The sequence below is a fragment of the Alligator sinensis genome, unplaced genomic scaffold (genome assembly GCF_000455745.1).
Source record: "Alligator sinensis unplaced genomic scaffold, ASM45574v1 scaffold783_1, whole genome shotgun sequence".
Lineage (NCBI taxonomy): Eukaryota > Metazoa > Chordata > Crocodylia > Alligatoridae > Alligator > Alligator sinensis.
Genome location: NW_005842197.1, coordinates 153,831 through 166,678, shown reverse-complemented (window position 1 = coordinate 166,678; position 12,848 = coordinate 153,831). Strand labels below are relative to the sequence as shown.

The following is a 12,848-nucleotide window of genomic DNA, read 5'->3' as shown; positions in this document are numbered from 1 at the left end:
GGTCCTGCCCGCTGTCCGCCAGCCTGCTGCCCACCCGGGCTTCCCCGGCAGCCACGGCCCCACCGCCCTGCCCGGCCACGCCGCCCCGCGAGAGCCCCAAGCCGGTGCCCAAGGCAGAAGGGCCGCCAGGGCGCGGCACACCGGTGTCCGAGTACCACCTCCACGGTGGGTCCGTGTTGGCTGGGGGCGGGCCCGGGGCCTCCACAGAGCCGTCCTGGAGGAATGGCATCGAGGCCGGCGGCTCGGGGTCTCTGGGCAGCCTCGCAGGGCGGCCCCTTAATGGTACGTGCCGTGCACCCGGCTTAGAGCCGTCACCGGAGGCCAGGCTGGCTGGTGGCAGTGCCCCCCCCAGCGGTGTTGCTGGCTGCATGGCCGAAGCAGGTCTTTGCCCCCAGCCACGCAGGTGCTGGGAGCAGACCCTGCCCAGGCTGTGGGAGCGAGGGTCACGCTCGAGGTCTGGCGGGGTCGGTGCTCTCCCTCTGCCATGGCTCCGGTGCTCTCCCTCGGCCATGGCTCGGAGGCGAGAGACCAGGTGAGATGGGCTGGCCGTAGGTCTGACCCAGTCCGGCTCCTGCGTTTGTACGCATGCTGTGTCCCCCCAGCCTGGGAGGCTTCCCAGGAAGGGCCCCTCAGGCCCCTGCTGCTGGCTGCAGCCTCCGGCAAATGCACTAACCCCTCGGAAACACTGCTGGCCCGTCACTAACTTGCTGTCTCTCTTTCTGTCTCTGTCCTACCTCCTCCTGTCTCTCCCCTCTCCCTCCCTGGTGCCTGGTCCCTTTGCGCGGCGCTAGCCAACCACCTGTCCCCTCAAGCACTGAAGTGGCGGGAGTACAGGCGGAGGAACCCCCTGGGCCTGGACCGCGTCTCGGAGCCTCGCCTGCCCCGGCGCATCCCCGGCTTGGAGTTCTCTGGCACCCTCAACCCCAGCCACGGGCACTGCCGGCTCAACGGTGCGCCCCTGTCGCGGCCCTTGACCTGCCAGGCTGGACCGCTGCCTGGCTGGGGCACGCTGCCTGCCCCAGCGGAGGAGCCGGGGCTGTGATGAGTGTGCCAGCACTCATGCTGGGGGGGGGAGTCGGACCGGGGGCGCTGAATGGCACTGGGTGCTCAGAGCCTATATAAGCCCCTGTGGCCCAGCTGAAATGGCTGTAAGGAAAGTGCCCAGCCCCTGCCAGAAGCCCATGGGAGCTGAGTGCAGCCGCCGCCTTGCCCATGCGGCTCTTCGAGGCAACAGGTCCCTGTTGTGCCAGATGCAGGCTGGAGGTGGGAGGTTGTAGCCCCCGGGGCACCTGGCTGTGCTGCAGCGCCTCACTGGGCTGCACAGTGCCCCCCTACCCTGTGCTGTGCAGCCCCCAACCCAGCTGGGGAGAAGCAGGTAGAGCAAGCATGCCCAAGCCCCTCCAGCTCCCCCCATGCATGCCCCGACCCTGGGGAATGCACCAGGTGAATGCACTGAGGTGCAGACTCGCGCCGCATGCTCCCTTGGAGCAGAGAGCATGCATGCCAGCCAGGCTTCCCGGTGCCGGCGGTGCCGTGCTGCAGGCTGCTTCTGTGGGTTGCTGCTGTGCTTGGGACCCATGGCCCTGGCCTGTGTGGGGTCCCAGAAGCCCTGGAGAGCTGCACCCGCAAGGCTGTCTCTGGTGTTGGCCTCTGCTGCAGCCCAGGAGACGTGCAGCCCCCCACAGCGCGTCCTTGTGAGGCTGCGCCGGCCCTGGGGGAGGACGAGGGGGCAGGCTGCTGCAGGGGGGTTTCTGGGAGGTAGGTTAAACTAAGACCCCCACCCAGGCCGCACTGGCAGGTCTCTGACCGCCATCCTGTCTCCGGCCCCACAGGGCAGTCCATGAAGCAGCTGCAGCTGAACTACACCGACTTCTTCCCCGACTACTTCTCGCTGGCGGAGAAGCCCCCGGCTGAGTTCTGCCTGTCCCCTGATGGCAACACCGAGTCCATCTCCATCGATCTGCTGCAGAAGAAAGGTAGGAGCCGGCCTGGCTGGGACAGGGTGGGCTTTGGGGGGGGTCCCTGTGTCTTGCCTTTCTGCCCCCGCAACTTGCCATGGCATTAGACTGCATATGGGAGCAATATCCCCTGTGCAGCCCACTATGCCCAGCATAGTCCAGTCCATGGCATGGTCTCATGGTGCAGGGAGGTTGGATGGGAGCAGGGCGCTGGCTCTGTGCACAGGGCAGAGCATACGTTGGTCCCCTCGGGATGCACCGACACCGGCTTCCCCGTGTATCTGGGTTGGGACCAGCGGGAGCACCGGTCCTGTCCTGGGCAGCCTGGCCTGGCCCCCGCGCCCGGCTTGCCCTGACCTGGGCTGTCCCGCAGGTCTGGTGAAGGCCATCAACACCGCCGTCGACCTGATCGTGGCCCATTTCGGAACCAGCAGGGACCCGGGAGTCAAGGTAAGGCCGTGGGGACGTGAGCCCGGCCTCGCTCTGGTGTGAGGGGCACCGTCTTCAGCCCTCGCCAAACTCCCTTTGAAATCCTAGACCTGTGCCTGAGACGTCCAACCCCTGCCTGAGACGGGATCAGTCCTGTCCAAACCAGCCCGGACAAACCCCGTCTCCGACCTCTGAACATCACCCTGGCACAGCCCCAGGCATCACCCCTGAGCCTGCCCCAGGGGAATCAGTGGCCCGCGGCCACCAACGTCCTGCTGCTGCAAAGGGGGGCATAGATGCTCCAGAGACCCCAGGTGGAGGCCGTGTCCCCACTGCAGAGGCAGGAAAAAAGCCCCAATCCAGACCAATGTGAGTGGGGGGGAAATCCCTTCCTGCCCCCAATGCAGAATGGGGCTGAGCCTGAGCGCAGGGGCAAGACCCTCCAGCCAGGACCCTGCGGGGTCGGTGCCGGCAGGAGCATTGGCACAGCCCAGTCCCCCAACGCAGCCAGTACCCAATGCCTCTGGGAGAGGCTCAACCCCCCCTGACACAAAGAGCAGACCCCCATGCCATGTGTCTGCAGTGCTGGCAGGCCATGTGGTGGGGCGGGATGTGGGACCTCCTGGGTACAAGCCAGGGGGTGTGGCAGTGATGTGCAAGCCCCATCGGGGATCCCCACCCTGTGTGCTGGGAAATGCAGTCCCCTTTTGCAGGGGGAAAGTCTCGAAAGGGGCACGGCTCCCTCCTTTGCCACTGACTGAGTGCCGTGCCCCATCCCAGGTGCTGCATTCGGTACTTCCCGCATGGGCAGTGCTGCCCCATTATTGCAAATATGCCCATGGGCGGCCGGCCAGTGATGAATGGAGCAAGTGTGTGCTGATGGCTGCGGGGCTCCCGGGGGGGTTCACTATCCCTGGCGCTTTGTGGGGCCGCCCCTGCTGGGTTCCTTCAAGGGTTAGACCCCGTCCTGGGGTGACTGCAGCACAGCTGCCCCTCTGGTGCATGCAGCCTCCTTTTAGCAGGATTCCCTTGCATTTCTGGGACCCTGCAATCACTCGTGCTTGGAGCAGATGGGCCAGAGACCCCAGAGACCCTGGCTCCTGGTCTGGGCCTTAGCCCCCGTGCTCCTCCTGCTCGGTGCTCAGACAGGGCATCGCGAGACAGTGGGGAGTCCGGAGGAAGCAAGGGGCTCCTCTCCCCGACATGGGGAGCCAGACAGGTGAGGGGGCTGCAAGGCAGACGGACAGGCAGCCAGCCTGGGCCCCCCGACGGTGCCCGGGGGAGCTGTTCTGCAGTGCGGGGATGGACAGACCCGTGCGGCTCCCAGCCCTGTGCTTGTAGCACGAGGGGACATGCCACGGGCTCTTCTTGACCCCAGCCCTGCAGTCAGGTGCATCCCTGCCAGTGGCAACTGCTGGGGGCCAAAGATGGCCTGGGCAGTCCCGGGGGTCTGCTGCCCCCTGACACAACAGGGACATCACCATCCAGCTGCAGCTGTGTTGGGGAAATGGTTCACCTCCCCAGCATCCCCTGCTCCCCTCTCCCACCTGCCCCCATGCCCATATTCAGGCGGCTCTCGGTGCTTGGGGCCACAGATGGGGAAGGAGAGCCAGGGGCCTGGGAGGAGCCAGAGCTTGCTTGTGCTCACCCTCGCTTGCTTTTGCTGCCAGGCCAAGTTGGGGAACAGCTCGGTGAGCCCCAATGTGGGGCACCTGATCCTGAAGTACCTGTGCCCGGCCATCTGGGACGTGCTGAGCGATGGGCTCAAGGCCTACGTCCTGGACATGATCGTGGGTCAGCGGAGGAACATCCCTTGGAGCGTGGTGGAGGCCTCCACCCAGCTAGGTACCGCTGGGGCAGGGGGGTGCTGATGCCGCGGGGCCGGGAGCCCTCAGACCTGTACCGTCCTGGGGCCCGTCACCCTCCTGCTGGGGTGCCAAGTGCTCCATGGATGATGGGGCCCGGAGATGCGTCGCTCCCCCAGGTCCGTTATAATCGTCCCTGCCAAGGCTCCCTGCAGCCGGGCTGGGGAGGGGCTGGCTCACGGTCACAGCAAATCCTGGGTGGTGGCATTGTCTCGAGGGTCCTGGTGCCCAGCCCTGTCCTGAGCGTTGGGGTTGGCATGAGCAATGTCGAACACATCCCCTGCTGGGCTGGGGCTGCCGGGGGTCCTGTCCCCGGCCCCGTGCAGACCCCTGGCCCAGACAGCTCCCATCTCTGCAGGCCCCTCCACCAAGCTCCTGCACAGCCTGGTCAGCAAGGTCAGCCAGCACACCGAGCTCACCAGCCACTCCATGCGCTTCAACGCCTTCATCTTCGGACTCCTCAAGTAAGCGGGCTGCAGGCACCGGCTCCGCTCTGGGGCTGGGGGTTTCCTGCCCCTCTGCCAGCTGCCTTGGCACCGTGCTTGGGATGGGCGAGGGGGCTTCAGACACTGGGCAGGGAACAGGGGAGAGGGCTCTGCTCCCAGAGCCGATGCAGTGGGGAAGAGGACCAGGGGGGAAATTGGGGCGTTAAAACCTCTCCACCCTGCCGGGCTGTCCGGCCAGGGCTCAGCAGGGCTAGCCGGGCTTTGCACCACTGCTACACTGAGTGCATGCATGCCTGTGCGTGTATGCATCTGTGCACACGTGTGTGTGTGTGTGAAGGTGTACATGTGTGTGCACACGTGTGCATCTGTGCATGTCTGTGCATATGTGCACATGGGTGTGTGTGCATGAGTGCACTTGGGTGCGTGCACATGCGCGTGTGTGCACATGGCTGTGTGGGTGTGTGTGCATATGGGTATACGTGCACACATGGATATGTGGATTTGTGTGCACATGTGTACGTACGTGTGTATCTTTGCATGCATATACATGTGTGCATGTGTGCACATGTATGCTGGCATTGAGGCGTGTGCTTCCATGTGGGGCTTGCAAGGATTGCATCAAGGATCTTGTGTTTCCTCCCCTGCAGCATCCGGTCCCTGGAGTTCTGGTTCAACCACCTGTATAACCACGAGGGTAAGTGGGCAGGGGCAGCCAGCGGACAACCTCCCCCCGCCCTGGTCTCCCTCCCTGTCAGGCTCCCAGGCTGGCCTCGCCTGGCCCTCCTGAGCCTTTGCCAGACACGAGTGTCGGTGCTCAGCCGGGGTCCAGCAGAGGCCTTTGCAGAGGCCCCCAGATCCCCAGACTGTTTCCTGGTTGATGGTCCAGCTGGCCAGCAGCAGAGCATCGTAGGGGACCCTGCCACCCCACAGCACCATGCAAGGCCCGTCTCCTGCCGGCCGTCAGCCCCCCAAGCCCAGCCTTGGATTCCTGGCTCTGAAGCGAGAGCGGAGACACCATTGCACCCCAAGAGCTGGGAAGCCAGTGGGGTGCAGCAGGGCTGGGCTGTGCCTCAAATGCACCCCTCCGCCCCAGATCTCCATGAAGGGGGCATGGTTCACCTCCCCTGGGCTAGGCTGCTGGGTCCTGCCTGCCGAGCTCCCGGTGCTGGGAGGATGCATGATGGCTCAGCATGGGGATAAATCCAGTGCATCCATGTGCTGAATGGGTATCGTGGAGACCGGTGGGGAGCTATCGCACCACTCAGGCTGATGCCTTGTGCCCCTGGCTCCCGGAGTTGGCACAGAGAGGTGGTTTTGGGGTGCAAGGAGATGCACCATGGCCCATTGGCTGTGGGTCTGGGCTCCTGTGTCCCAGGCCACGCTGGCTCCCAGGAACAGGGTGGAGAGCCTGACAGCTGTCTCCCCTGCAGACATCATCCTGGCGCACTACCAGCCGACCGGCTTCCTGTGCCTTTCGCACGGTGTGTGCCAGCCGCTGTTTGAGGAGCTGCTGCTGCTGCTGCAGCCGCTGTCCCTGCTGCCCTTCAGCCTGGACCTGCTCTTCGAGCACCGCCTGCTGCAGATGGGCAAGGAGCAGCAGCAGCAGAAGGAGCTGCTGCGGGTCAAGCAGGACCTGGTGCTGTCTGCTCACTCCACCCTGCAGCTCATGCGCTCCCGGGCTGGTGACGACTCTGACGGCTGGAGGGCTGCCCCTGCCCGGCTGCCCCTGGAGCCGAGAGGCAGCGGGGAGCGGGCCACGGGCGTGGGGGCCCCTTGTGAGGAGCGGGAACCAGAGGAAGAGAGGAGGAAGGCGGTGGAGAATGCGGGCGAGAGCAGGAAGGACAAGCAAGCCGGCTGGTGGTACCAGCTCATGCAGAGCTCCCAGGTCTACATCGAGGGCTCGGCCGAAGGCTCCAAGTTCCTCCGCTGCGAGAGGAGGAGGAAGGGGCCGGGGTCTGCTCCCCGCCGGGCCCCACCACCCCGTGAGGGTGTGGTGGAGGGTGCCGAGGCCTGTCCCCTGGCCGAGGCCCCTCTGGAGAGGCGTCCCAACGCCACCCTGCAGCCCCCGGAGGAGGCTCGGGAGCGGAGCCGCCCTTTCTGGATGGGCAGCCCCCCGGACTCGGTGCTCTCGGAGCTGAAGTGTAGCAAGGAGAAGGAGAAGAAGGAGAAGTAAGTCACGGCAGCCCCGGGGCCAGGGGCAGCCCCCTCCGAGGGGCCCAGTCCTCCAGACAGCAGCCTGCCTGTGAAGTGGGGGCACCTCTTTGGGGCCAGGAAGGCGCAGAAGGAGTCCAAGCAGCCCAACAGGTATCCAAGTCCTAGAGCTGTGGGGTGGCAGGGACCTGCGGAGTTGTATCCAGTCCAAGCCCTGCCTTAGGCAAGATCAGCCCCAGGCAAACCCGCTGTCCGAGCTCTGAGCATCACGACACTGTCTCCCTGACAGCCCTAGGCATCACCCCCGACCTTGCCCCTGGGAAAGCAGGGGGGACCTTGCAGGTCTGAAGCACCACTATAGCACAACTCCTGTCCCTCCCCTCCCCACCTGCCCCCTCCCAGAGATGTCCCTCCCATCCTCCTCCCCAGAGGTGACCGCAGCCCCGGGTGCAGCAGTCCCTGCCCATGTGGCCCGTGGGCTCGGTCAGGGTGGAGACGCTGACTCTGCCATCCCTTGGCAGGCTTCCCTCTGGCTGGCTGAGCCTGGACCGGTCCGTGCTGCAGCGGGTGGTGCAGACGGTGGGGGCCAGCATGTGGAGAGATGCGGCCCCCGACCCTGGGCAGGTCCCAACGCCCGACGTGGAGCCCAAGCAGCTGCCGGCCCGTGGTCTGTCCCCAGAGCTGTCCTGGTGAGTGGCATGGGCATGGCATGGGGTCCTGGGGCTGGGCACGATGCCCCCATCCCGTCTGTGCTCTGGGGTGGGCAGCTGCACCCTCGGGCAGGTTTCACAGCTCGGGAGCAGTCTCTCCCTGTCCTGGGGGCTCCACTGCTGCCGGGGTCAGCACCGCAGGGCTGGAAGATGAGTGTGGGGAGCCGTGACCAGCCCTGGCCTCTTGTCTCCCCGCAGTGAGGTGAAAGCCCTGTGCCACCACATCGCCACCGAGGCCGGGCAGCTGAGCTTCAACAAGGGCGACCTGCTGCGGGTCCTCGCCAAGGTGGACGGGGACTGGCTGCGCTGCGGCCTGGGCGCTGACACCGGCCTGGTGCCCATCATGTACGTCACCCACCCAGAAGATGAGGACTATTGATGCTGCGGGGGCGCCGGGCACCGCGCCCCCGGCTCCTGCCGGGCTGGGGCAGGCCATGCTGCCGCTAGCCCTGTATCCCCCGCCCCATCCCTGCCTCCAAGGGTCCCTTCCCCTCCTGCCCCGTGGGGCTTGGTGCCAGCTGGGCACGTGGCTGGGCCCCACCGTGCATGCAGCCCCTGGGACGGCCCGTGCCCCTCCACCCCACGCCGTCTCCAGCACCCCTGGACCGTGGACTCGGATGTAGCAGGAACCCCGGAAGCTTCATAGCGGGGTCCTGGCTGCCTTCAGCGGGGCTTTGCCTATCTCAGCCCCATGCCACAGCGTGGCATGGCCCTGCCCGGCACAGTTTGGGGCATTCTGCACCAAGGGTCTCCACGGGCAGCCCCACGGCCTCCCTGGCTGCACAGCATCCATGTGTGCTGCCACGTGAACCCAGCACCACGTGTGGGACCACACCAGCTGTCCACGCCACGTGGCTGGGCACCACCGGGGGCAGGAGGGGAGGTTACAATGGGTGAAGGCAGGTGGGGACAAGCATCGGGGGGCGGGGGGGGATCTTGGTGGGGCTGTGACCAGCCCTGAGTGGCCGTGGGGGTGGTTTTTGGTGTTGCAAGGAGCCAGGGGATGCGGCTGGCTGGGGAGAGGGAGCAGGCATGAGCAGCTGGGGGGCAGCTGGGGCCTGGGTTGGGGGAGGGAGCAGGTGCTGATGGGGAGGGGGCTGGGCAAGGGAGGAGGGAGTGATGGGGGCAGCTCCTGGCGTGAGGAGTAGGGGGGCATGGATGGGCAGGGGCAGTATTAGGCAAAGCCGTGCCAGTATTTGGTGCTGGGAGCGGGGTGGGTGGGGGGGGGCCGCACGGCTGCCTCCTGCTTGTACATGGCTGCCGCGGACGTCGCACCATAGCTACTTTGTACTTCCCCGGTAGGACCACGAGATGTCTCGCCTTTATTTATTTCTTTATTTATGATGCATATTAATAAAAAAGATGCTGACCAGGCTCTCCGCTGGCCGCCAGCTCGTGATTCCCACCCCATCCCGGGGGCTCTGGTCCACCCCCAGCAGCAGCCAGGCTGGGGGTGCCGTGGCCGGACAGGCCAGGGGAGGGGCTTTGCTGAGATCCAGGCCCCCGCCGCAGCCCTTCAGCCCTGGGGACGGCTGGAGAAAGGCTGCAGCTGGGACGTGCCAAGGCTCCCATGGCCCTGGCTGTGCCCTGGCCAGCACCAGCAGGCTGCAGGGATACAGCCCCCACCCGCCGTGCACGGGACCAGCCTGGTCTCCGGGAGTGGATGCCCGTGTGCGTGTGAACCCTGCAGATCACGGAGGGCAACATGTGGGCCTTTATTCCCCAGCATGTGTGGGCCAGGCTCAGCACCGTGCTCTGCCGGGGAGGCTACTCCAGCTGCTGCTTCTCCGGGAGGCTGAGGTGCAGGGCATCGTGGGTGAGGTGGCCGTAGGTGCGGCCAAACTGGAACTTGTAACCTGGGGACCAGAGGAAGGAGCCGTGAGCTGTGCCCGAGGGGGAGATGAAGCAGATGCCTGGAGCCTATGGCACGGGACTGTCCCCAGGGTCACAGCTGGGCTCAAACCCCTTGGTTGCAAGACCGCGGGGTTGCTCTGCCCCTTCCCCAGGCTGCAGCCTCTTTGCATGGGGCTTGTCAAGCTAAGCATGGGGTTGCACGAGGAAACGCTTGCAATGGCGAGTCCCAGGTTGCTTAGCTCCAGGATCTGTGGGAACAACCCAGCCAAGCTGAACCCTGTCGGAGCCCACTGCAGGCGAGGGATGGGTCCCGGCGGGTCCCTTCCCCATGCAGCCAGGCGCTCACCTGGGATGTACCCGGTGTAGTTGGGCAGCAGCCCCCCGGCTGCGGGGTAGGTGCGTCCCAGCGGTGGGAGGAGGCTGCCGGCGCCCGCGGCTCTGGGCTTGCTGCCGTCCTTGCGGGACATCCGGGCGAACTCCAGCAGGGCACGGTGGGTGGTGATGGGGAAGCCGGCCCCGATCAGGAAGCGGGCGCGGGGCACGAAGCCGGTGAAGCCTGCACAGAGCACCAGGGCGATGGGTAGGGGCTGCCCCCCATCACGTCTGGTTTCCCTTTCCATGCCTGAGTGGGGACAAGGCTGCATCGCCCGGGGTCTCACCTGAGATGAAGTATTTGTGGGGGTCGTCGTCTTCCATGGAATAGGGCGAGCCATGCGGGGCCGCGGCTGCTGGGAGCGGGGCCGTGCCCATGACCGCGGGGAGCAGGCGGTGATTGGAGCCGGGGATCCCAGCCGCGGGCTCCTGGCGGGAGAGGGGTTGTGAGAGCCATGGGGCGAGGGAGGGCAGCCTCCTGGGCAGGCCGGCATGGGGGAACCCGCTGGGTGGGGGCATAGACACCGTCCCGGGACCCCCTTACTGGGGCAGGCATCGGTGCAAACAGCCAGCCCCCTGCCGCCTTGGCTAACGGGTAGGGACTTCATCCCAGGCCTCTGGAGACCCTCAGGGCTCGTCCAGCCCTGCTCCTGGCCAGCTGATGGGCAAGGGCAGAGCAGGAGAGGGCTCCCCTGGAAGCAGCAGGTGCAGGCTCTGCAGTGAGCCTTACCTTGCTCCCCTGTGCGGGGTCCGGGCAGGGCTGGCAGGCCCTGGGCTGCTCCTGCCCACCCCAGGATCTACGCTGCTGCCGGGCGAAGTCGCTCCTAGCTTCCTTGCAGATCTCCAGGTAGGTCTTGGCGAAGAAGTGCTGGGCTCTGGGGATGAATCCTGGGCACCACATGTCCGGCGCATAGAGAAGACGTGGCTGAATTGCAGCCTGAGCCCCAGGTGCAATGGGGACAGACTGGGTGAGGTGGGGGAGGCAGGGGGAAGCCGGCTACATCTGCCTGGCCGCAGGAGTGAAAGGTCCAGGTGTGGCCGGACTGGGCTCCTGCCAGCGGGGTGGGTGTGTGGACCCTCCTGCCACTGCCCTGCCCCCGGGCAGCCCCAAGCACCCCCACGGGGCAGCCCCATGGGGGGTGTTTACATGGGAGACTTGAGACGGGACTAGGATGCTAGTCCCGGTGCAGTTTGGGGTGCAGGGGCAGGTGCCCGTCGTTCTTACCGCTCTTGCCGGATACCCTCGCGGGTCACGGGCACTGGTCTGGCCACGTACAGCTCCTTGCACCATCGCGGCAGCATCACACATGGAGTCACCGTGCTGCCGTGACAGCAGGCAGGACATCCCACCCCAGCTTGCTCGGCTGTGACCCCTCCTCTCTGAGCCCAGCAGCCCCCCGTGCACTGGTGCAAGGCAAGGGAGGGGGCCTAGCTGAGTCCTGCCCTGCACCCCTGGGCTGGGGGGACCCTCCGGAGGACCTGCTCCATGCCCTTACCTGTGTATCCCGGGACCATGCTGCAGCTCACTGGGAGGACGCCGGCCCCCCAGCCGGCTCTTGGCACCTCCAGCAGTTTCTCCTCCTGCTCTGGGGGCTGAGCATCGCCGCAGGGGCCCTGGGTCGGCTGCAGCACCAGATGTGGGGAGCGGGCAACCTCGGGGCAGGTGAGGAGCTGGGAGGTCAGCTTCCCATATGTCTGGCCCAGCCTGAACTTGTACTGGGGGCAGTACCCAGCGTAGCTGCAAACAGCACCGGCGGGGTCAGGCTCGCTACACGCACAGCACCTCTGCTTCCCAACGGGGAAGGTGCTGAGCTGTGTCCAAGCCCCAGACAGACCCAGTGCATCCAAGTGCTGCCCTCCCATGTCGCCAGTCCTCTCTTGGCAGGCTGGATGCAGCCCCGCCCCAGGGATCAGCAGCGCAAAGCAAACACCCTGCTGCAGCAAGGAGTTCCCCAGATCAACCTCCCCTTGGGGTGCTGCCTGCATCCCGGCCAGGCTGGGGGACCCTGAGAGGAGCTCTGAGCTCCCCTTTCTGCACCCCAAGTTGTGTCAGGCTGCTGCAGGATAAAGTCATGCCAGGCTGGACCCCGAGTTGCCCCCCTGGAGCAGGGGGCTGGGCCCATTTGGTGTGCACTCCCTGTATTGCTTTGCCCCCTGCTACCCCTTCCCATGCTCCCTTCCACCTTCACGCCCTTCCCCTTGCCTCCATCCCTGGTCTCTGGGCTTCCCCGTGTGTCCGCGGGCAGCTGGGCGTGTGGGTGGTTGTCATGGATACCTGTACACAGATGCACACAGCGTTGCTGAGACTTGCTCCAAATGCAAGGGACGGTGCACCCCGGCTGCGTGTTCCCACCCCACAGTGCAGCCGGGGACCTCTCCCTCCCCACAGAAACAAAGCAGGGCGCATGGGAGCCTGGCCGGTGCAGGGGGTCATGCGGCCGGCAGCGACAGCGCTGGGGCAGGACAAGCCAGGACATGCATAGGAAGCAACTAGGGGGGCCATGCCTTGGCCACAGGGTCTGTGCCAGGCTGAGAGCCTCTGCCACAAGCCACGAGCCACGTACATCCTGCTGCGGTGCTGTCCTGGTGCCCCTTACTCACCCAGGGATGTGGTGGGGGTCCGGTGTCATCAGGACCTGGCTGATTTTTGGAGCGAATGCCGTGGCCATGGCTCAAGGGTCTCAAAATCTGGAGTGAGAAGGAGTCGGAGCCACGCCGAGCGCTGGCTTCGCAGCAGCTGCGTTTGAGCTGCAGGGCAGGGCTGTCCCCAGGAGCCGGGGACACCGGGGGAGGAGTCACCCGGAGCAGCCTGTCCCCAGGGACTGCCCTGGCAGGGATGAGCTGGTGTCCTGGGGACAGGCACAGCTGTGGGACATTGCAGGAGTTTTAGGCCAGGCAGCCCAGAGGGAGAGCCGGCACGTGGCTGCAGCAGATACCCACGTCGCCCACCCCTCGTGCCTCCTCTCTGGTTAGCCGCAGGCCCCTGGCTGACCGCTGCCGGGCGTCACCTCCTTTCAAATGGGCAAGGGGCAGGGTTTGGTCCAGAGGGAATTAAAAGGCCGG

The 12,848-nt window shown here is 65.9% G+C and overlaps 2 protein-coding genes across 2 annotated transcripts in view; one reads left to right on the top strand and one right to left on the bottom strand.

Annotated features, from left to right (window-relative positions):
* Positions 1-8,679, top strand: part of RUSC2 (RUN and SH3 domain containing 2) — a 13,128-nt gene extending 4,449 nt beyond the window's left edge. Inside the window, 10 exon segments of the mRNA XM_025207474.1 lie at positions 9-282; positions 792-950; positions 1,833-1,976; positions 2,332-2,408; positions 4,058-4,232; positions 4,611-4,716; positions 5,346-5,392; positions 6,129-7,002; positions 7,371-7,538; positions 7,758-8,679. Of these exon segments, the coding sequence (XP_025063259.1) occupies positions 9-282; positions 792-950; positions 1,833-1,976; positions 2,332-2,408; positions 4,058-4,232; positions 4,611-4,716; positions 5,346-5,392; positions 6,129-7,002; positions 7,371-7,538; positions 7,758-7,938 (2,205 nt within the window). The 3' untranslated portion in view covers positions 7,939-8,679.
* A 35-nt stretch (positions 8,680-8,714) lies between these two features.
* FAM166B (family with sequence similarity 166 member B) lies at positions 8,715-12,548 on the bottom strand. Its single transcript, XM_006026536.3, has 6 exons — positions 12,387-12,548; positions 11,282-11,523; positions 10,516-10,673; positions 10,073-10,214; positions 9,760-9,969; positions 8,715-9,415 (listed from the first exon to the last, which is right to left on the bottom strand). Exons 1-6 carry the CDS (start codon positions 12,452-12,454, stop codon positions 9,327-9,329), a joined length of 909 nt encoding a protein of 302 aa, XP_006026598.1. The 5' UTR covers positions 12,455-12,548; the 3' UTR covers positions 8,715-9,326.
* Between the last annotated feature and the right edge of the window lie 300 nt (positions 12,549-12,848).

Bases quoted from the DNA above. Each gene is read 5' to 3' on its own strand.
- FAM166B (XM_006026536.3), bottom strand. From the start codon at position 12,454: ATGGCCACGGCATTCGCTCCAAAAATCAGCCAGGTCCTGATGACACCG. The intron at 11,524-12,386 runs GTGAGTAAGGGG...TGCTGTTTGCAG, and splicing joins GACCCCCACCACATCCCTGG to CTACGCTGGGTACTGCCCCC. The intron at 9,970-10,072 runs GTGAGACCCCGG...TGCTCTGTGCAG, and splicing joins CCACAAATACTTCATCTCAG to GCTTCACCGGCTTCGTGCCC.